Raw genomic sequence first — 25,239 nt, 5'->3', positions numbered from 1 at the left:
GTTCATTCATTATCAAATACTTTTGTGTTTCTTTGATGTTTCTCCCCATACATCACTTATTTTCATCCAACATTAACCTATTTGATTCAAATCTGTATAATCAAAATGGTGGAATATTGTTCATAGCATTTTAACTGTTCTCTCTGCCTTCTATGTACTCATATTAAATATCAAAAATATCATTTTTATGTTTCTCTGATCAAAAACTTTAGAAAGTCCTACTACCTTTGGAAGAAAATTGTCAAATGCTAAGTCTAGTTTTCAAAAGCCCTTCTAATCTGAGTCTAACAATTATTCCCACTCTTAATGTGCCAGTTTGGGAACTCTCACAGATATAGTTTTGGAGGAAGAGTGCACAATTACTCAGAAATAAGGGTAAAAACAGAGTAACTTCACACTGGTCACAGTATTAAATTTGAGAAGAAGTATAAAATTTTGGTAGTGTCAAATTCTTCATTTTGAGTAATTTCCAGGACCAACAAAGATCTGATGCGCAGATCTTTATAGAAAAATATATTGCATTAAAATAATTACTAATGGCATTCAAAAGATTAATATGCTAAGTTGATACATTTTATGAATATAGTTTATAAGTAACATCAAATCACAAACATTAATATTCTCTGTATTTATCTAACGTCCTCTGAAATCAGATCATTTTTGTATAAAAAGCAATTAGAGACCATTTTGTGAGGAAGAATTTACAGAATATATTTTTGTTTAGGATTATTTTAGTTTAATTTATTTATATAGTTTTATTATTATTTTAAATTTGCAATATTTTCTAAGGTCCTTGATGGGTTTTAAATTTTCTTGTGTGCATGTGTGTGTGTGTAGACAGGGTCTCACTCTGTCATCCAGGCTGGAGTACAGTGGCACGATCTTGGCTCACTGCAACCTCTGCCATCAGGGTTCATGTCACCCTCCAATCTCAGCCTTCGAGTAGTTGGGACTACAAGCGTGCGCCACCACGTACAGCTAATGTTTGTATTTTGTTGTTGTTGTTGTTGTTGAGAAGGGGTTTCACCATTTAGCCCAGGCTAGTCTGAAACTTCTGAGCTCAAGCAATTCACCCACCATAAACTCAGGTTTTAACTATTCACTGTTTCACATGCAATAATTAATTTGTGAGCAATTTCTAATAAGAAATGATTCATCAAGATTTTTAAATTGTTTATTCTTTCGTTTGTCCTGAGGGCATTAATGATATCATTAATTATATTAATTCAGATGAAAATAAACAATTTACAGGTTATCGTCAATGCATTCATGCTTGTTGATTTGTTTAGGAGTGAGACAAAAATATTTAGGTCAAGTAGGAGATATGGTAATCATGTTAACATACTGTTAAAATTTTAATCCTTAAGATATATACCTTTAGTTATGCATGTCTCTCATTTTCTTATGTTTACTAAAAATTAGTTTATTAATGATGTCGTTTTGGCAAAATAGCTGGGAAATATCATGGGAAGACTTAAAAGAAAATGTTGAAGCAATATAACACACTATGGAGAAAGATCACCAATTACAAAAATTAATATTCTTTGTAAATAATAATGTTTCTTAAAAAAAAATCATTACACATTTGCATCATGCCTGGAAATTCTAAGGCAGCATATACTGAGAAGTCACATTTTTTACCTCACCTTGCTTCCCACACTCCTGGTTGTATACAAATATTACGTGGATATTCTCTAGACTTTATTGCCTCAGCTATATATGTGAAGAGTTCATCATTGAAGGTTAAAATAATTGTAAGAGCCAGATTATAACTCTACAGGTCAGATTGAGAATTTGGGAACTTTCTCTCACAGCAATAGGTATCTATAAACTTTCTTAATCAGGGTAACTTAATCAAGGGCATAATTTTTAATAAGTAATATAAGTACATAGGAATTAGTGGAAACATTAAAAACAATATGGTAGGCAAATAGGCACATGAAAGGATGTTGAACATAATTAACTAACAGTGATTTTCAAAATAGTGAGATATCACTACCCACTTATTCAAAATGACTAACAAATAAGTAAATAAATAATGACAATTCCAAATGCTGACAAGGATATAAAGAGACCAGATCAATCACCCATTGCTGGTGGAAATGGAAAATGATACAGCCATTTTGGAAAACATGTTGGCAGTTTCTTACAAAATTAGATATACAATTACTGTACAATCCAGTGTTGTACTTTTGGAAATTCATCCTAGGGAAATAAAAACCTACATGACACAAAAATCTGTATACAAATGTTTACAGTATCTTTATTTGTGATAGCAAAAACTGTAATTAGCCCTGATATCCTTCAACAAATTAATGGAGGTTAAACAAATTGTGGTACATACATATTAAGGATTATTATTCAGTAATAAAAATAAAGAAACTTGATACACACCCAATCTGGATGAATCTGCAGGAAATTATGCTAAGTGAAAAAAAGCCAATTCCAAATTAAAAGGCACATACTGCATGTTTCTATTTATGAAACATTTTTGAAATGTGAAAACATCATGCATGAATGGCAGATGAATGGTTTCCAGGGCTTAGTGATGCCACAACATTTGTGTTTTTTTTTTTTTTGAGACGGAATCTCGCTCTGTCACCCAGGTTGGAGTGCAGTGGCCGGATCTCAGCTCACTGCAAGCTCCGCCTCCCGGGTTTACGCCATTCTCCTGCCTCAGCCTCCCGAGTAGCTGGGACTACAGGCACCCGCCACCTCGCCCGGCTAGTTTTTTTTTTTTTTTTTTTTTTTGTATATTTTAGTAGAGACGGGGTTTCACCATGTTAGCCAGGATGGTCTCGATCTCCTGACCTCGTGATCCGCCTGTCTTGGCCTCCCAAAGTGCTGGGATTACAGGCTTGAGCCACCGCGCCCGGCCCACAACATTTCTTCTTAAAGGTAGTGGGTGTGGTTATAAAAAAGAAACACAAGGGATCTTTACAGTATTGGGATTGTTTGGTAACTTGAGGTTGGTGGTAGATACACAAACTTGTACAAGTGACCAAATGGCATAGAATCTAACACAGATACATGTCCACATACACATTTAAAGAGGAATACAAGAGAATAGGATTAAATCTGTGGATTGACTGCATCAATATCAGTGTTCTGGTTGTGATATTATACTATGGTTCTGCAAAATATTACCATGGGGAAAACTAAGTAAAGTGTGTAAGAGTGGTCTGTATTGCTGTTAAAATTGCATGCAAATCCACAATTACCTCAGTACAACTTTTAATAAAAAACCCAATACCATTATTTCCTCATTTAGGCTGCACAGGTTTGAGACAAATAGGTATAGCTGGATAAAAGGAAGTGATCCATTTTTAAAAATTAAAAGAATCACAAATGTGATTGATGAATCATGGGCATGTAGATGTTAAGATAGATTCAGTTACAGTCTGAAAGCTTCAAGATAAATTATGTTAAAAGAAACCAGGAAAGGGTCTAATGAGTTTGGCTGAATGGGTTTACGCACGGTAAGTTTCTTTGTTGATATATATATATATACACATATATATAGTCACTGCTGTTGAGAATGGGGGTAGGGTAAAAAATCAATTTTAAATATATTATTTTTATGCATAACAAAATTAAAATGAAGAAGTTAACAGTTATAAGACATAAACTAAACTTGGCAGAGGAAGAATAATTGGAGATTTTCTACCCAAATCTTCATATTAAATAGCTTTTCTAAAAAAATTGTTTTGCGTTCCTGTTTGTACTACTATTTGCATTTCTCTTTAGAGTTATCTTTTGACTTACAAGACAATGTCAATGAAAAATAAAAGCGCTCATAACATTTTAACTTTTTGTTAACAAATGACTGAAATGTAATATAAATTAGTAAATAATAAATTCTATAAAAACACAAATCATAAAAAAGTGTCAACTTTTCATTCTTTGTATCATCATTATGAATTGAACAGGCAATTGGAAAATTCTTTTTAAAAAATATACTCACGGAAATTTTAAAATAACTTCCTATTACATACCTGACTGATAAAGTAGATTTTTCTTAGTACAGACGGCTCATTAAAGTCAGAACTCTTTAACTATCACTTACCAAATAAAAATCACTGAAAGCTTAACGAGGAAAAACACAAATATGTTTATTGTATGTTTACCGTAATTACTGCATCAAAGTACTTGAAGACCTTATTGGGGAAATAATAAATGTAAATTAAGACTGAAATTATGATATAAAGTAAATAATTGCCCAGTGAAATAATGAATGTGGATTTCAGAAAATACTACAAAAATAAATGTTCTGAAAAAAAGTATTATTTTAATTGTCATTGCATATCTTCTCTGATTCTTTATTAGACAATAGGCCTTGAGAAAGAAGGTATTATTCCTTAGAATTATTTGAGTCATTTATAGCATCTTTGAGCTAAAAAGAAACCCTTTGATGGCTAGAAATTGAATAAAATCAATTTTAAAATAATAAGCAAAATTAGGCCGAGAGTGGTGACTGACGCCTGTAATCGCAGCACTTTGGAGACCAAGGTGGGCAGATCACCTAAGGTCAGGAGTTTGAGATCAGTCTGACCAACATGGAGAAACCTCATCTCTACTAAAAATGCAAAATTAATCAGGCATGGTGGTTCACGCCTGTGATCCCAGCTACTTGGGAGGCTGAGTCAGGAGGATCATTTGAACTCAGGAGGTGGAAGTTGTGGTGAGCCAAGATCGCTCCACTACACTGCAGTCTGGGCAATGGAGTGAGACTTTCTCAATATAAATAAATAAATAAGCAAAACTATTACTCTAAAATGCTTTTTGAAACAAATATTCTATATTTTAGAATTGAACACAGTATATTCGTTTTGTCTGGAGAGAAGTTTCTATGTGTACTCACGTTGATTTCTTCAGGGCCTAGCAAAGCCTAATATGTTATAGGTGTTCAATATATTCTTGTTGTTGAGTTATATTCAGAAAATATTATACATAAAGATCAAAAAGGAATTAATATCTAATATACTCTCTACAAATAATAAATTCATTCTGTAAAAAGCTTGTACATACATGTACACATACGAGTAAAAAAAAAGATTTTACTCTCATAGCTACGAGGCAGTATGATATCGAAGTATTTTCATTTGCTATTAAAAATAATGCTATAATCTACTTCGGCAATAAAAAAATTAGTGGGTGATATTTCTTTTTCTCTAGAAATTATATAGAAAATGTTAAAAGTAGCTTACTTCAGGTAAACCTTTGTAAAAGTATACACAGGAAATGATTAAATATTAGTCCTCTAAGTCATCTGATTGAGTTTTTGTGTGCTTGGCAGCTACTATTTAATACATATGTAAATGATAGAATATTGAAAAGCCTGAAGAAAAACCAGTTGCTCAATGTGCCAACATCCTAGAACTGAGTAGAATTTACCGTTTTTTTTTTTTTTTAATGGGATTTTTCATTTGTATAGTTATCAAAGCACTCAAGCATAGTTTGAGATTTCATTTATGGCTTTGTTCCCAGAGTTGGTAGACCACATAAGCAATATTTATTACTAATTATACCGAAACAGAATCAAGTCTTGTTAAGATGGCTAGCTTATACAGCATGCCTTTTTTTCCTAAATCCCTTTTAGTTTAAAGGGGCAGGATTAAATAATCCATTGCTAATATTATGAGAATTTTCAGACTAATATCACATGTTCCTATTCAATGTAGTAAGAAAAGAAAATTTTCTGAATAGCATTAGAAGTTCAAATTTCAGTAGCTTCAATTAAACTTCACTCACAGATTTTCCTTTGTGTAGAAAACAAATTTATAATTTTTACAATGGCACCCTTTTCTGTATAAAATTCAGTGAAACAACACTTAGAAAGTTATTTTTACAGAATAAAAATTATTTTTAAATAAATCAGTTAAATATACTTTAAAAAAGATCTTGATTTTCAAAGGGGATGTATAATATAGTTTTATTCACATTTTAATTTAATAGCTCTTCTGATTCTTACAAAGTAAATTCATAACTAAATTATCATTTTGTTGATTTTTGTAAAAAGGAAATATGCAATTTATTTATTTTAAAATTACTAATTTTTATGTAACTCGGCTTAAAGCAAATACACATACACACTGACACACATATACACTTCTGACATTTCACAGTACTGTGTATTTCTTCACAAAAAGTTTTAACAGCGTCTATTACTATCTTAAATTCTTTCAATGTGTTTAGGACAAGTAAGTAACATAAATATTTTTTTGAAATTAAAGGAAAATATTTTACGCTATTTTATGGGGAAAAAAGTGATTCAAAAAGGCTGTTCCAAAAAATATTCCCAGATTCTCCCGTTAAAGACAGTGCCAGAGATTTAATACTTTTTATGAGATCAGATTGGTTCCTGAGAGCACCATTTTCTTGCCAATCTCAATGCTAAAGAAAACTCCCTGTGGAATTTTCAAAGAAAGACTAAGCCTAGTAGCCTAGTTCAATAAAACAACTAAAAAAGTAAATGGCAATAATTCAATAAAGTATGGCAGCAGTGGAAAGAAAGTCTTTAAAAGCAAGTTTAAACATTTTTAAAGTATCTCCTGAAGTACCATCTCCCAGAAGACTGAATGCAATGAGGAGCAGGGACCAACGTGTTAACCTGCCGACCTACCATAATAGCATGACAGATGCTTCCTACCTGAAGGGGTCATGCCTGGGAGAGAGAGAGGGAGAGTGAGACTGACAGAGTGCCCAGGGAGGGTATTGATCCACTGACTCTTTTCTGGTAACCATTACTGAGACATGAGTTGACAGTAATTAAAATGACTTACACACTGGGGTGGTTTCAAACTCAAATCTTCGACTGAAGACACCATAGCCTGCTGCTGTACGTGCTCGAATTTGGAAGACATAAACTGAAGCTGGTTTCAAGCCCTCTGCAGTAATAGTTGTCTCTTTGGATTTGATAATTGTGTAGCTGGTCTCTTGGTCCTTGGGATGCGCATGCACATACAGTAAAAAAGGCAGCATATAAATTAATAATGACAACAAAATTTAGAACCATAGATCAGAGAATGAATCAGAAACCAATGGACTCTATTAGTACAAATATAATACTTTAGAAAAAAATCCTACACATCCTAGGTGTGCTATTGACATAGAATATTAAAGTCTTTTCTAGAACTCAGGGTGGTGGGTGACATTGTGTCCACCTATCCATAATACTTGTCTTTGGCAGTAATACATTTCTAAAATTTTGAAAACATAATGTTGTAGGAGATTGATTATTTTACAGACTCTATTTTAGTATTGTTATTTGTATACTTTTTTCCTCCAATATAGTTAATTGGAGCATATCTAACATACTGCCTATTCATACAGAAAGTTAACAATATGTCCCATTCTGTGAGGTAAGACTTATGCTTTAACTCATTAGTGAATTCAATTTATAATTGTACTTAGGTCTTAAGGTAAGAAATTAGTACTTCACTGGTGAAATTTAATTTCAATTCTCTAAGCCTAGATAGAAAGCATTAAAGAAAAATGCAGATAAGCAAAGCATTTTTATTTATTTTTGAAAATGTCCTCATTTGAAGGAGCTAGGTAGTAGTTAATGGAGATGGAGCAGGAAAAATAATTATTGGAAAGATAATTTTGGGAACTGAAACAAAGAGGAACTGTTTCTATTTTGATGCTAACAAAAGTTTAGACTAACCATCCATAACTCCTCATTATCTCTCTGAAGTTACCACACCAACTTTACCATGGATACTGAAATCACAGGCTGAAATATAGCAGGGACATTTTTGCTTTTATATTCAGTTTCCTTATCAGTAAAATTGGAGTAGAGACTTGCCTGGGTTTCCTCACAGAGATGTTGTAAAAATGAAACAGGTAATGTATGTGAAAGCAGTTAATAAACTGTAATAGATGTTTTAATTTTCATAATTATTTTAAATATTTGTAACTGTTTCTAATATGACATGTCAAAGTTGACTACCACTAATACTATCTAAAATATACAATCTATATAACATTTTTCTTTTAAAGCAATTTATCATTCCTCTTGTAATATGTTTAAACATACAAAATTATCTTAGAGTTAAGTAGGTCCAAAATTATCTCTAAATAGGTATGGTGTAATTTATAAACCCAATAGCACACTTTCTGATCATCATAGGCAAATGATTGATCTTTAATTTTTTAAACTGCAGATTAATTTAATTATCTAAACTTTAATGTATTTAGGAAATTTTATTAAAGTTGAGCAAAGGTAATTAAGTCTTATAAAATGTTACCTAATAATACCAGTAAATTTCTTCATTGACAAACATGTATTGCTCTTCTATTATCCACTCTATTACTCCTTCTGTATGGTAGGATCATAGCAGTAAAAAGCAAACAATTTCTTAATGTGTTCCTTTTAACAACTGTAAACAGTTTCTATAAACTATGATAGTTACCAATTTTTCTGAGAATGCACAGGTTCTTGATGGAATAAACCTGATAATATCATTTATTATTTCTCCATATTATTGAAAAATATTATTTTCCCATATTATTTAAAAGGAATGTTTCTCAATAATATTCTGCTTTCCAGTTTGGCTACAATTGTAGCAGTAACTCTCACTAAGTAAGTTAAATGTCTGTTTGCTGATATTTGTTTAAAGAAAATTTAATTTAAAGAAAAAATCTAGTCAAAATTTAAGTATACAATTCTGATAGACTTTACGTAATTATCATTTTTACATAAAGGATTAACATTTATAATATAAAACATTAGAAGAAGGCATCAATGACAGCATTAGATTTCCAGCCATATTATTAAGTAGATGAGAAAATGTGGGTAAACAACTCTTTACCTCAGTTTTTTTCTTCCTTAAAATGGAGATAAAATTATTTACCAAGAACATTGGAAGGAGACAGAGATAAAAATAATACATATACCACCAAGCACAATCGCTACAAAATAGGTTCTACGTAGAATGGATTACTCTTAACTCTATAGCATGATGGTAAGTTGTCCCATTGATAAGTAAAAAACAAAACAACTTTTAAAAGCTTCCATAGTTGTAAACTCTAACTATTGGAGGTACAATGAATACATTTTATAAAAATATTAGAAATTGATACTTTTTGCCAAAAATGAAAAATTTACCAGGAAACTGGACTGCTGCTCCTTGAAATAATGCATGATCTAATATCAATTGCACAACATTCTGTTTGATTTAACAATTAACGTTATGTATGTCTCAGTTGTTCCTTAGCTAGAGTTTAATTGTACATTGTCTCTCTGAGTTAGCCATACATAAGTTATTGAAGAGAATTTAGCAAAGCATTTATCTAGTGGATCAAAACCAATGAATACACATTGTGAATCGTGTAAGCGTCTTCCAAAATTTAATTCTGTTTCATTCTTTTAAATCTCTCTCATATTGTAATTTTCTACATATCACAAACTTTATGTAAAGATTGTCAACACCCACAATTGCCTGGCTGCCAAGTCCTTGGTCAGGGCAGTGCCTTTTGCTGCCTTCGTGCCCCAGCTGAGCAAATGAGCTACATTCCCCAGCTGCTTAGCAAACACTGTTCACATGCAGTGAGGGGAGGGCTTCAGCAGAAGGAGCCAGCTGGCAAACACCCTGCCAAGGGGCAGCTTCCCTTTGCCTCTGCCTTTAATTAAGAGATGGCAATGAGCCCATCCTCACACGGGAGCAGAGAAGCCCAATGACCTCTATTAGAGCAGGGCAATCAGAGGCAGAAATGCCAGCTGGCAAATGCATGTGCCCTGGAAAGCTCTGCCACCTGTGTCTGGCCAAAAGCCATCCAATAAAATGGTGATGTTATTCTGAAAGCTCAAAATCAGCTCTGAAAACCTATCAGGATCCCTACCTCAATACATGGTATAAAAGCTCATAATCCATTTTTTATAAATGAAAGTCTTATAAAAACTTTATAGGTATAATATAGATATGCTCAAATGTTTGGCTCATGCACAATGGTCCAGGAATTAATACCTTTATTTTAAAAAGGAAAACACTGACCAAAATAATCACTTCCACCAATATATCATATAAAGATTTTGCTGCTTTTAATTAATGTAAACAAGCAACTTATTATTAATTTATTGGAAATATGTTTAGAAACCTTTTTCCCAAGTCATTTTTTTCTTTATTTGAGTTATACAGATCATATAATGGAATACTGAAGCATTAAATTTGAATTATTAAATATAAGACCAAATCATACTGAAATAAATGTAACTCAAAAAGAAATTGAACTATAAAGAAAATAATATCACAATATGGATAAAACTCAGTAGAAGAAATATTTAATAGAAACTCCTCATTACCACTTGTTGAATAACTTTGTTCTAACAGAAGCAGCAACTTTTTAAGAAAAGATAAATTCTCATTAATATTGAATATTACACATATAATGAAAGTAATGCATATGCTGGGAAGTGGTCATGAAAACAATCAAAGGTTATTCATAAGGGGAAAAAAATAAGATGCTTTCCTCAAGAACAAAAAAGAAAGCCAGTCATTAATCGAGCTAGTTGATTCAGAGATAAAAGAAAATGTAAGTACTTGTTAAACTTTTAGTCTCCCTGCTGTTAACCCTTATTGCATCTAAGATAGTCAAATATACAGTTTTTGAATTCTATTTTGCATTTTATCTTCTTTTGAAATCAACTTTAATCACAATGAAAATTGAGAAACAATGTTCACAACAGAATTCAGCATGTGTTAATATATATTTATATAACTCTACATGGCTTTGCATCAATATAAAGTAACAAAGATTACAAAAACTTGAATAAGAAATATAAACCTTAATTTTACAAATTGTTTTTTGACATAGCCTATGTTTAAATTGTAGACCTCTGGAATTTGCAATGCTGTTTTTTACTACTAATCTCATGAGAACAGTAATCAGTGAGAAATTTTAATGTCACTATATTCCACTTGATTAACTACAGTTTTGTTGACATTAAACAATGTTAACCATATCCCAACATAATTTTGTCTCAGAGGTATTCTCTAAGAGCATTCTTGGTGAATAATGTATTTGATAACCTATTTTTGAAATATGTGTCATCATTTATGTTTCCTAATGATCTGATAGTTGTATATAATACTACCAGTAAGTCATTCCTAGAAAGATGACTATTTCAAAAATGGTTGATCATTTATTTATCTACTGGTATAATCAATACATGAACATTGTAAAAACAACAAAAACCTGTAAATATGTAGATGGCCTTTCTCCATCACTCCCCATTGTTTTATCCTTTGTTGTATTTTTACACAGGCAATTGTTGAATCAATGAATGAAAGAAGAAAATTTATTTTTAAATTTTCTATACTGTGACAAATTAATATTCAATACACTTACCTAAACTCTTTTTTTTTTTCCCCCTTTGAGACTGAGTTTTGCTCTTGTTGCCCAGACTGGAGTGCAATGGTGCGATCTTGGCTCACTGCAACTTCCGCTTCCTGGGTTCAAGCGATTCTTCTGCCCTCAGCCTCCCGAATAGCTGGGATTACAGGTGCCCACCACCACACCCAGCTGATTTTTTTTTTTTTTTTTTTTTTGTATTTTTAGTATAGGCGAGGTTTCACTATGTTTGGCAGGCTGATCTCGAACTACTGACCTCAGGCAACCCACCCACCTCAGCCTTCCAAAGTGCTGGAATTACAGGCGTGAGCCACCGCGCCCGGCCCTAAACTCTTTTATCTATGCATATATATATGGTGAGGAGAACCATTTATTCTCCCTCTCTTTTCCAATGCCCTAGCTTGGGCAAGTTCTTAGGTATTGTAAAGTAAGATTTTGTACTTCCTACCATATCTTTTACTCTTCCAGAAAAAAAGGAGTGATGTCTGTGAGTCTGGAAAAGCCATTGAGTAAGTCGTGTGACTCAGTCCTTCTCTTCTTTTTTGGGATATTCATGCCTGCATTTTTTACATGTTCATTTCTATCCCTACATCCATAGGACCAACATTTCTGGGTCAGGGTCTCCAACCCAGTTCTCAGAGGCTGGTTTGGGTTCCCATCTATCTTTATCTCCTCTTTAAGAACTCAGGTTGTCCTAAGGTGTGTATGACATTCAGATCCAGCCAGTAGAAAAATCACAGATGAATGAGGCGGAAGTAGCAGGAAGACTCATGGTGGCTACATATGTAAGCCACATATTCCAGCCCAGTTTTAGAAATTACAAGCTTTTTCAGCTTCCATCTGTATGACTCTTTCATCGATAACTCACTTGCTTGTGAATTCAGAAAAGAGGAAAAGAGTTTATTACAACCTTGAGACCTGACCTCAATAGCTATTATGGCAAAATGTTTAAAAGTATCTCTAAGAGACTCATAGAACAAGAGGAAATCAAGAAAATATGGGGAATGTGATGCACATATGTTTTTATTTTTTAACCTGAAATTTAAACATAAATTTTATACTACAGTGCCAAATGTTTGCTAAGAATCTAAAAACTGTATGTGATATATGTGTCTTATCTTTTCCATATTACCTTACTAGTATAGGTGTTATGTTGAGTTACTAGCCATAAGCACATATGATTTCTCTGTTAGCACACTGCAGTCACTACTGAAAATCTATAGCTTAAGTCTTTGTAACACTTTCAAATGTCCTATGACTTCATCTTTTAATGCTGTTCAACTCAGTTAAGCTAATATTAGACTATATGGCAGTATCTAAGCTGTGTAAACTATTTGGCAGCAGCAGAACATGAATAGAGAGCTCCCTGTACACTTCTAGCGTCCATAATTATGACTGCAGAATCAATTGTCATTGATTTATACATAAAATTGCAACATACTCTTCTACAAATTGGATAATTGCAGTTGCTAAAGGGAAAAAAAAAGAAAAAAAGAAACTGAAGACATTTTTTTTATTCTGTTAGTCTTACCTTTTCAAAATACTTGATTTCATACTCCAGGATGATTCCATTGGGGCGATCTGGCTCTTGCCAAGACAAAGAGATGCTGTTTTTTGCAATCTTCCCTTTTTTCACATTGGTAACTGGAGATGGAGCTGCAAAATAGTTTAAATAAGGAGCAGTGTGATTAATGAGGCCCTAAAAGTAAGCCTGTTATGTGTATTACATATATTGCATTTTGAGAATGTAGCACTATAAAAAAAACCCAATTAAATTTTAGTTTCTCTATATAATGTTTAAAGATTGTGAAGATTTTTTACAAATATAAATCAGCTAAATATCCTCAGGATTTTTTCATGATAAAGCTGTAGTCCATATTTTTTCTAAGTAGTTTCGAAACATAAATTATTTTATTTTATATTTTATAGAATAAAGATACTCCTGATTATTTTACATATCTTCTACATTTCTAAAATGTATGAGCTCTGTATGACATATCCCATTATGCTAATAGATACATGATTATATTACCGCATTTGTACAACACAAACTCTCTTTTATAATTTATTACTTTTGAAATTACATGAATCCTAAAATCATTAATAAATGTATATATTAAACATGGGCAGGTTCCTTAAGAAACATGCCACCAAAGATATGGTACACTTTAAAATAATAGCAAATAAAATAAACTTTTTTTAATTTTCATTTTTCTCAAATATTTCCTTAGAATCATAATCACTTCTGGTGATCATCACAATTTGATATACTGTCTATGAAACCACTACTTGTCTAATGAAAATAGGACTTATATATCTGTTCTTTCGAATATGCCTGGATATTTTGAGTTTGAAAAACATCTGAATATTTGAGTCAAAATTCTTTTTATCAATCTGCTGACATTTGTATAGATAACATGTCTAAAAGACATGGCAACATAAAAGAGTAAGATATGGGTCCCCAGTTCACTGTAATGTTTATTGAAAAGTGCTAACACTACTGAAATAGAAACAACAGACGATTAAGGAAGACAGTGAATTTTTGAATATATTTTGTTCAATAGTGAATATCTGTATGAATTATCTTGAATCATGAATTAAACTCAATTTCCCAGTATCACTACATGTGTATTGCATAACACAACAGTAAAAAACCCAAAGAAAGACTAAGTCTTCAGAGTTCTTCACTCACTTTACTATAGTGAAATCATTTTTTTATATTTAATTATTTCTCGTAGATAGCTGTCAGTTTTTACTTAATGAATTGATGGTATTACCACCTTGCTATTCATAAATTGTTTAATAATATGCTCCATGAAGGCAGGAATTGGTTTAGTTTAGTTCACTGCTACATTTCCAAGATGAGAAAATTGTTTAGCATATAGAAATTTAATGAATATTTGTTGATTGAATTGATGGATGGATGAATGAATGGCAAATACATATATAATTAAATATCATTCAAACCTGAATTTATCTCATCATAGGATAATATTAGTTTGAAATGTGCACTTAATTTTAAAACTTAATCAGTTCTTCAATAAAATAATCATTTGTGGGTAAAGACAACAAATAAATACCAACACAGACACAATCAGCCTAAAGTGCAATACTTTGTTATTTACTTGCATTCATCAAAGTAAAGCATAAACTATTTCACTTTCAAACACTTAAGTTAACAAATGCCAGTGTAGTTCAGTGGCTAAGAATGTGCTTTAAAATACTGGTTTAGAATGAGGGGAGAAGACCATTTCTGAGCTCAGAGTAGGTCAGGGATAATTTTCTTTGTGACAAGAGCATCTTTGCATCTTCTGGGTAAAGCTGATGACAGCTCCTGGGGACATAATGATGATGCACAAATTGTGAATGGCAGCAATCCTACACCACTGCAAGTATCATGCACATTAAAATAACTGTAACCAGGTTTGTCATCATCAAGGAGCATGCTCAATTTATCTTATTTGTCTCCCTCGCTGATACCTTTTGCTCATTCTCTGCCTGCTCAACCTTTTAAGTCTGGTATCAAATGAGAATGATGACTTAGAGCATTTATGCTTGTAAAATTTTTATGGGTGATGTCAAATCATAAAACTATCACTGTCCCTGTATAAGGATAGAAAAAAAAAATACCAAAGAAATCAAGCTGTGAAGGGTACAAAATAATTTCTAAAACTTCTGAGTTGTAGTTTTCAGATATGTGGAAATATTCCAAATTCTTCACATATTGTAGCGTCTGTGTTAGAGCTAACTTTGTATACTAGTATGATATGCAAGATGGAGATTCTTTAGGCTACTACAGTTCCCATTATGAGCTAATTGTTTTGTCTGTTTCAAATTTTTAAAGTTTTAAATTTATATAGAAATTTTTATAGAAAAATAAGATAACAGAGTTTCCACATAACTTACATTTAGTGTCGCCTATTAGAAACATACCATATTAATACATTATATCTGTCACAATTAATGAACCAATACTGATAGATTATTATTAATTAAAGTCCACAGTTTATTCAGATTCCTATAGTCTTTAATTAATGTCCTTTTTCTGTCCTGGGATTCCATCCAGCAAACCATATTAATTTAGTCATCATGTTTTCTTAGGCTCCTCTTTGTTATAGCAGTTTTTCAAAGTTTCCTTGATTTGATGACCTTGACACTTTTAGAGCACACTGGTCAGGTATTTTGTAAACTGTCTCTCAGTTGGGATTAATATTTTTTCATGATTAAAACAGGGTTATGGGGTTTTTGGGGGATGACCACGAAAGTAAATTGCCAATCCTATTACATTATATTGAGGGTACACACTACCAACGTATCATCGCCATTATGTTAACCTTGATTTCCTGAGTGACGTAGTGTTTACTGTTTCTCCACTATAACATTGTTTTCTCCCCAGCATTCAATATTGTACTTTTTGGAAGAAAGTCACTATTTGCAGCCCACATTAAAGGAGTGGGAATTTATGATTCACTTTCTTGATAGTGGAATATCTACTTAAATCATTAGAAATTCTTCTGCAGGAGAAATTTGTCTATTTTTCTTCATTTTTAAATTTATGTAATTATTTGCATCAGTATGACATGGATATTTTTACTCCTTTGTATATAATTGTATACTTTATTTTATTACTGAATTTGCTAATGCTTTGGCCATTGGAAGCTCTTTCAGAGCTCCTATGTCTCTTTGATATACCCCTATCATTATGGATTTGTCTGTTTGTTATTTCTACAATATTTTCTTACCTTCTGGGACTAAAAGACCAGATACTCTATGCTCATCTTGCTTATTCACTGCTCCAGTCCTAGAGTCATTCATTTCTGTAAGGAGCACTGGTTTCCTTTATTAGAAAAGGCATTAGAAACCAAGAAATGGGTGTTGAGTGTGTTTCTTGCCACTGAGATGCCATTGCTTTTAAGCCCTCTTACTGAAAGGACAAGGACATAAATGTGTATATTAACTTGTGTATATCTATACATATTCCTATACATAACTACCTATATCTATATTAACCTAAAGATACATATATACTGATGTTGCCAACTCTAATAATTATTACATAAATAATTCTAGCTTCCACACCTTACTTATCTGTAAACTCCCACTCTAATGGCAGGTCCCACCATCAGCCATCCAACTGAACTTGATTATTCAGTTCCAGCACCTATGTCTAGTATGTACTGAATTGTTCATCTGTGTCTGTTTGACTTATCGATAATGATATAATGTAGAAACCTCTAATATCCCAATGACACAAACAGTGATATACAAAATCCTGCCATCGGTTGTATAAAACAATATATCTTCCTTACTTTTCAGATATAGAAATCTAGTTTAAGGCACAGCGTTCCAAGATGGAAAGGCCTGCCATGGCACAGATAGCTTGAAGTCTGATAGAATTGACTTCAAGTATTTTGGCAGCCAGCCATTTCTATGTAATTCTGTTAGTTAACTTTTATAAATGTACTTTCAATCTTTATAATAGGAACAATAATATAAATTCATATTTTTTAAGGTTGACATCTTATTCTTCAGGTACAATGTCAGGTACAGGGTGGGTGCCAAATAAATACTATTTGTAATAATATCAGTTGTAAAATATTAGAAAATTGTTTAAGAAGATTTCAATGATGAACTTTCCACAATTCTTTAACTGTTTCATCCTTTATCAGTCAAAATTATTTGTAGCTTCTTCACTGAACTTGGCACTGCTTTAAATGTTTGATGAGATCCAAAGGCAAAGTGCTTACACAGATAAGATGCTTTGTTTTCTGCATCCAAGGCTGTCATGACTCTACATTAATAAAAGGTTATGAGTAAATTTGATTGATTTTATTCATTTTATTAATTAAAATGCCACGCTTTCAAATGCTGATTAAAACATCGATAGTTACACTTAGTATAGAACAATGTCTTCCTTATTCTTTAAAACAAAGTGAACATGATGAAAACATGAACCTCATTTGTGTCAAATGGAATAAGAAAATACCATTCATGCATCCCTATAGCCAATACTTTTTGTGTAGGCAGTAAATTACAAATAGAATCAAGTATTGGTTACTTGTATTTAAAACAATAAATAAATAAAACTCTATGTATTTGATGTATATACCCATATTAAGTCTTAAAGACTAGAGAGAGGTAAATAAAACAATATTAAAATCTTTTCAGTCTATGACAGTCCATGAATGGGTTAAAAACTTCATCAGATGACAATTTTTAAACTTTCCACCAGAAGTCCCTACACATCAGTAATGCATTAGTTCATTTAAACACAAGATTTAAAAATACACGTGTTTTACATTTGATTCTATAGATTAAAATTTGGCCAAATGAACTGTCAGTATCTGACAGCTGGAAGCCCCTACTTCTCACTGCTATGCACACTTTATCATATTAAAGTACTTCTTATTAATGAAGCAGGTCTAGGCCACTACAGTATTCCAAAACAACACAGAGTATTAGGCTTCTCTCCAGAAAATTCTGACTCTGTAGGTCAAAGTGAGACGAAGGATTCTGTATATTCAGTAAAGACTCTGGTGGAATCATTTTGTCAGTAAATTTCAGGAAATAATTAAGGCAAACCATACTAGGATTAATTCTTCTTTTTAAAAATTATTATTATTACTATTTTAAAAAGAATTATTATTAATGCTTCTTTTATAAAAAATTAAACTTGGAAAGCTGAGGCTGGAAGTTGGATCAGTATTGAGGTTTACTGAACTGCTGCTGTCTTGAATCTGTGGCTCATTATTGCCTGTTATCCTAATCTTTGTTAGCAACTTTGCCTTTCTCTGAGGATTATTTCTACTTATATTTGGTATTTTCCTGACCATTAGGTATTTCTTGGTAATTTGATTTGTTTTCTCATTCATGCATAATTTGGTTTAGTCTGCTGATAATCTATAAAATTAGAAAAATCTTATGTCTGGTTCACTGTTGTTTGCTTAGTCCTTAGAAGACTTTTCTGACAACTTCGTAAAATATGCAACTGCATCCACCCTCGTTGAAAACACCATGATTTTTCTCCTTATTGGATTACTTCTTTATACCTTCCTGAACTTCAGAGAGTTTTTCTAAGAAGAGCCAGTGTGTTATTGTTCATGTTATAATTTGGTCACGTCACATAAGCCCTGCCTTATGGATTACTAGGTCACACATGCTCTATCCTCTGCCTAAATTTCTAGTCATCAACTCCACTATCTCTTGTTCCCTTTCACGGATATGACCTTCTACATGTTTCTTGAGCACTCTAAATTCGTCCTGCCTCAGACCCTTTACACTTGCATTTCTTTTAGTTTAGAATGTCCTTCCTTATCTTCATCTAAATTGCTCTTCACTTTATTTAGGTCTTTAAAAAATGTCATATTTCCAGAATTCACTTCCTGACTGATTGACCATTCATTAATTTCTTATTTTTCTTTATAATGGCACTGCTTGAAATTATATGCTTATTTCTTTACTTGTGAATTGTTTTATATTCTACAGGAATATAGCCTCTATGATGGGAAATACTTTTACTGTCTTATTTATTTATATATCTCATGTGCCTTTAAAATTCCTGGAACATAGAATGGCATTTAATATTTCTAATATGCATAACTTATTTTTCTGGGATTTAAAGCTAATAAAGAATATATAGCACATGGTCCTACTTTATAGTTGTTAAGTTGAATCAATTATCACATGGATCATTCTAGTCTCCTCACTTTACTTATCTGTAACCTCCTGCTCCAAGAGTGGCTCTCACCACCTGTCATCCAGTTACTTAATTGTTTAATTTCAGTATAAATGTCTTCAAAGCAATACATTTTTTATTTGTTTTTGGCACAGCACAGTATAGGCAGAACTATATTTGAATCTAGTGTATATTGAATATGTATCTGACATATAAATATGACAAGGAATAGTAAAATGAATAAACAGTATTATTAAAGAATTTCAAGGAAATCTAGAGACTTCTGGAGCAAAGAATAAATAAAGAATTAGAAGTCAAGTGACTACCACCCCTAACTATTTGTATAAAATAAGAGCTACTGGAAAAAAAAGTCAAAGAATATATATATACATATACCCACACATAACTTCATATTTATGTAGGCAATTATATGTATATGTATGTTTAATAATTATAAAACTTGAATGTATTCTTTTTTTTTTCACATGAAGTCTTGCTATGTCTCCCAGGCTAGAGTACAGTGGTGAGATCTCCGCTCACTGCAATCTCTGCCTCCCGGGTTCAAGCGATTCTCCTGCCTCAGCCTCCCGAGTAGCTGGGGTTACAGGTGCCCGCCACTGTGCCGGCTAATTTTTGTATTTTTAGTAGAGATGGGGTTTCATCATCTTGGCCAGGCTGGTCTCGACTCCTGACCTCATGATCCACCCACCTCGGCCACCCAAAGTGCTGGGATTACAGGCGTGAGTCACTGCACCTGACTTGAGTGTATTTTTAAGATAAAATGTATTCTTTCAGTAAAGAACAGACTTTTGAAATGATGAAAGATGAAGTATGGTTTTAAATCTATGTGTCTTATGACTCTCTTCATAAGATTTTCCATTCTTTCACTTCTTCACAAAGGTGGAAAAGGGAAGAGGGAAAAATAGGAAGACAAGCCCTATCTAATCTAAAAACCTAAGCTATAGTTATAGTATTTCCAGAGAAACATGGAAAATTACAAAACCTACAGCCAATGAATTTATCTTTAGTTTATATTTTCTAAGATGAAATAGTATTGGCATTAGCATAGTGAATGCATCTTTTATTTTTATGTCTGTCTTTCAGTATTTATCTGAATAATAGTATAATACTGTCTATACTGAATTCCAGTATAACACTGTCTTTCAGTATTTATCCTTACTATGTATATGATCATGTGACAATTTAAATTAACTGCCTCCCACAGACTACATATATATGTATGTATATATTTTTAAATGAAATGCAGATGTAGATAAATCCATATTTTACTTTATATATACATATATACACACCACATACACATACAAACATCTCTAAGAGAAATCATGTACATCTTTTGCAGCTGGTTTAATAAAGCTACATATAGTGATTACTTTACTATCTTTGTTTTGGGATACATATTAGCATTTGAATGTAAGGAAATGAGTAACTAGATTTCCTAAAGTAAACGAGAATTGCAGTTATTGAATTATAAACTTATTCAAAATTATTAACAAAAAAGTAAGACAGATCTATTATAACATACACACTCACAAATGTGTAATATTATACACTTTATATTTTTATAATACACAATATAAATTTTATATACTTACATACTTAGTATATCCTTCTTACTGTGTTGTCATTTGATACTATTGGACCAGGAAAAGAAACTAACAGTGCATTCTCAACACACTTAGTACCAACCATTTTCTGTACTAAAGAAAGAAGGTATTTTAAAGGTTTCTTTCTCAAATAAAAATTCAATCTGCTCACTCAGACAAAAACCTACAATCACTCCATCTTAAAAGCCTGCAACTGGATCTTTTGATATATGACCTCAGTGAAGTTTTGAAACGACCATTTTACCAAAACCTGGCCTTAAATGACAGTAGTTCTAGAGAAAGGATATCTATTTTAATAAAAAGAATTTATAAACTAAAATGTACCATTCAGTAGAGTTTGTTTTTTTCAAATACTTGAAAATCAGAAAATATTAAAAATTAGTTGCTTCCAGCAGGAAATGAAAATAACTTAATTGCTAAGAAATAATTTCTGATGTGATTATACTTTATAGTTCAAAGCATATTCTTTAAATATTGTTTTGAAGTCACATTCACATTGATGTTAATTTGAAAAGAAAATGACAATAATAAAAATAGAAAACTACATCACTGGCATTCATAGTCAGTGTTCTCTAAAATAACACTGCAAATTACAAAAACAAATATTAAATGCAACAAGGTGTATAATGACAATATGCCTCCTTCTGAATAGCAAAATTAATCTCACACAAAATAAATTATCATAGAATTTGTTTTCCATTCATTACTTGTTATTACCCTATAATAGAATTCTTAATACACAGAGACTTAAGTGTCAATGATTATTTGATCTTAATAACCACAATCCCCTTTGTATGAGAAACAGAATTTAAATAATTTTTACAGTATTGTATTAGAATAAAATGAGGCTATATCTAGCAGATAGCATGGTGTATTTGGAAAACTTTGATCAACTCACTATTACTCAGTTATACTATATTCAAGATAATATAGTCCCATATGCAATTTTCAATAATGTTTTATTGGTATTAAACTTCCATTATGGAATACTGCAGTTTGTTTTACAGGAAATTAAGTCATAATTAGCTCAGAAACAACTTTTTATAGCTTATATTTAACAATAAAAACTTAGTCTCCTCTTATAAATACGTATTAAATAGGGTTTTGGTAACCACAGATTAAGTCATTAATGGTAACAAGGCTGTAAAGTGCAAACTCTAATTCAATTGCTAATTATTTCAAAATTTTCACAATTTAAACCAATCTCACCAAGCATTTTTAAAAGCAAAACAAACACATCATAAATGTAGAGAACCTACTCATTTTCCTTTCTCACTTCTCATTGATCTTTGTCTTGTATAGCCAAATGAACAACAGGAATCATTTAATTCACTAGGAATTGTGATAATAAATTATTTATCTATCAATTGTTTAAAGAAACGGATTGAATTTCTATTATACTATTAAAATTCAGGACCACCACATGTTCTCTGCCTAAATATATTCTCGCTGAGACCATCTGACATGATTTCTTCAGTATCTGAAATTATGCCAGTAGACACAAAAAATAAACTTTCTGGCTACAGAATGACTGGGATACCTGAGTAGTGTTTATCAGCAGCTCTCATAAACATCCCAATCACAATATCTTTAAATAGCATCATTTCTAACAGCAACATGACAGGCTGGAACTAGAAAAAATACAGGATTAATGATTGCAGCTGGTCAACCTTTTAAAGTCCAGAAAAAAAGCCAAATCACAGCATTCTGCTCCACACTAGTAATGTTACCAGATATTTAATTTTTAAGCCATGGGACTAATGTTAGTGAATCAAACCACACATTCTTCAGTTGTGGGAAATATCTGCTGCTGAAGTCACATGTAAGGCCATGTTTCACTCCAACAGATCACGTAGAGAAATTTCTAATGCTGACAAAACATATCATTATATATCTATCATCATAAGTTTAAATGGCATAAAACCCACATTTTTTGTTCCACTGGAACAGTAGTCTAGATTTCTATTTATTTTAAAAAGTAAATGAAATGTAAATAATAACTGGCTGCAAAGTGCCCAAGATGTATTTTGAATAAATTTCAGTTATTAGAAAGAACTAAGTCCAAATTTTACTTTGAGAATTGTTTAACCATTATCGGCTAAGTGAATGAACAAATATACGTATGTATACATAGAGAAAGAGGCTATTGTAATTGCTGTACCATAAGAGTACATAATATGTTACATTTATAAGAAACATTATGTGTCACTTTATAGTTTAAGCACTTTACATACATTAGCTCATTCAATCTTCCTAACATCATTAGGAAGTAGAAACTATTATCGTCCCTTTTTGATGCACAGAAGTTAATTATCCCAGTTCAGTCCACCAGGAATTGGCAGACCTTAGCAGTCTTTCTTCGGAGATTGTATTCTTGAGTATTATTCCATAAAATAATGAAAGAATAGCTCTAAATAGAGTGTTACGTTTAATGTCATCTCACATAAAATTATTTTAAAGATTATTCAGATTATCTAATTTCTTCTTTGAGTATATAAATGTCTTAATTTTTGCTGTTTCCTTAGTGCTTTGCAAAGCTGATTATAAAAAGCAGTAGGAGAAACAACTGTCTCTGAAAAAAAATTAAGCAACTTTTTATTGCACATTCTGTGACATGAAATTGTATCAACTCTTAGTTGTATTACTTAAAACAAAGTTTTACAACTATTTTTGATCTACCGTGATACATTGATATGACAGCATTCAAATATATAAGAAATATCTCTACATACTTCTATACTGGTGAAACTGGAAAATTGTCTTCTGAAAATAAGCCAAGATAAATCCTCACAATGATTAACAGTACACACATAATGATTGCTCTCTGCATGCTGCACCATATTCATATTCTGCACACTATTCAGATGAACTGTGGATTTTGAGAAATATCCTGCATGCTCAATGCAAATTCAATTTTTTCTACTATTCAGGAATACACATGTAAACACTTTGAAGCAAATATTATGATACAGATAGCCATAAATATCCTCTAGTTTATATATATTTAAAATTATGTATGTATAGATTTCACAAACTTTGATACATCATGATTAATAAATAATAACTTGTAAAAAGTAACATAAAACATTCATGTGGAGTAACACAGGAGAGATCTGAAGGACTCATATATAAGTCTCTTCCTTTTTGTCTCAGCACATTCCTTTCCTCAAAACTCAAGACATCTCTCTCTCCATCTCATGGGCTTTTAATAGGTCTCTCCACTGAAAGAAAAAGTGCTGTTGGCAACTCTTCTCGTCCTCTCTCCTTTCCTTTTTTTCCCTAATATTGCTGAAAAACTACTGTGTGCCAAGCACTAGTGAGTTGGGCTATTGTAATCAACAATTCCATGTGTCCTGGCCAGTGACCATACAACTAGGAATATTAAAAATAAATTGTTTGGAGAAAGTATTATATATCACAGATATAGAAAGTAAGATCGTTCCTCTGAAAATCTATATACCTGCATTTCAGATTATACAACTCTTGAGCACAGAGAGTGGCCTCATTTATCTTTGTTTCCTCTATAGCTAGAAAAAGAACAAGCATGTGGTATGTGTCCAATAATAAAAAAAAAAGATCCAATCCATCAGGAAGTCAATGAAACAGGAAAGTGATATAAGATATTTCTGACACATAGTGAAGATGTAACATCATCATTAAAAACATAATAGAATATTACTTTCTGAAAATTTATGGATAAAACTGACAAATGTCAGTTTACTTGTAGATGAAATTTTATTTAAAAAAACAGAATTGAGTAAACTTGAAAAAAACCTTTATGACATTATATTACAAGTCTGATTCTAGCTCAAGTTTAATGATTAACTACATATTTTATGAGCAAAAATGATACAAAAAATAACCAATTCTTGTAAATTCAAGGAGGAACTGGGGCAAGTGAAAATTGCTAAGCAGTGCAATCAATATCATTTTAATACGCTTTTTGAAGTAACGGCTACATATAATTGACTGCTATAATATAATGTTTGCAAATGTAGAAACTTGCCATAGATATAGAAGTGAAATAGGTAAGAGCAATCTGCAATCCAATAAAATCTATTAAAAATATTGGAAACAAGGTTGATTAACAATACTTTATAGAGAAAGTCTATAGTTATTTAACGGAAAAAGGTCAGAATATGTTTGAAACCTTTGTTGAAAATCATCTAACTAGCTTTAGACTTCTATGTTGAGTTCCTTTTTGTTGTTCTGTTTTGTTTTTGTTTTTGTTTATGTTTTTGGTTTTGTTTTGTTTTTTGATATGGAGTCTTACTCTGTCACCCAGTCTGGAGTGCAGTGGTGCAGTCATGGCTTACTGCAGCCTTGAAATCCTGGGCTCAGGAGGTCTTCCCGCTTCAGCTTCCCAAGTACCCTGGAATATAGGTGGGCAACGCTATACCTGACTAGTTTATTTATTTATTTATTTACTTATTTACTTATTTATTTATTTAATCCTGTTTCAATCTATTAATCCTTTTTCATTTTTTCATTGCCATTAGTTCATCAGTTACCACTCTCTACCACTGCTGTCATAGCCGCCTAGAGTAGATTGTATCTTATTTTTATTTGAAGTAGATAAATAAA

General features: G+C 31.9%; 1 protein-coding gene across 11 annotated transcripts in view; it reads right to left on the bottom strand.

The window, feature by feature from the left end:
- Nucleotides 1-25,239, bottom strand: part of EPHA5 (EPH receptor A5) — a 356,773-nt gene that overhangs the window by 93,252 nt on the left and 238,282 nt on the right. For all 11 annotated transcript variants that reach the window (XM_005555196.4, XM_005555198.4, XM_005555197.4 and 8 more), the window contains 2 exons: nucleotides 12,884-13,008; nucleotides 6,783-6,942 (listed from right to left, as the gene is read on the bottom strand). In XM_005555196.4, the coding sequence (XP_005555253.1) occupies nucleotides 6,783-6,942; nucleotides 12,884-13,008 (285 nt within the window). The remainder of the gene's footprint in view (nucleotides 1-6,782; nucleotides 6,943-12,883; nucleotides 13,009-25,239) is intronic.

The sequence above is a fragment of the Macaca fascicularis genome, chromosome 5 (assembly GCF_037993035.2).
Source record: "Macaca fascicularis isolate 582-1 chromosome 5, T2T-MFA8v1.1".
Taxonomy (NCBI): Eukaryota; Metazoa; Chordata; class Mammalia; order Primates; family Cercopithecidae; genus Macaca; species Macaca fascicularis.
The sequence above is the reverse complement of the archived record's forward strand: the minus strand, read 5'-3'. Positions and strand labels throughout refer to the sequence as shown.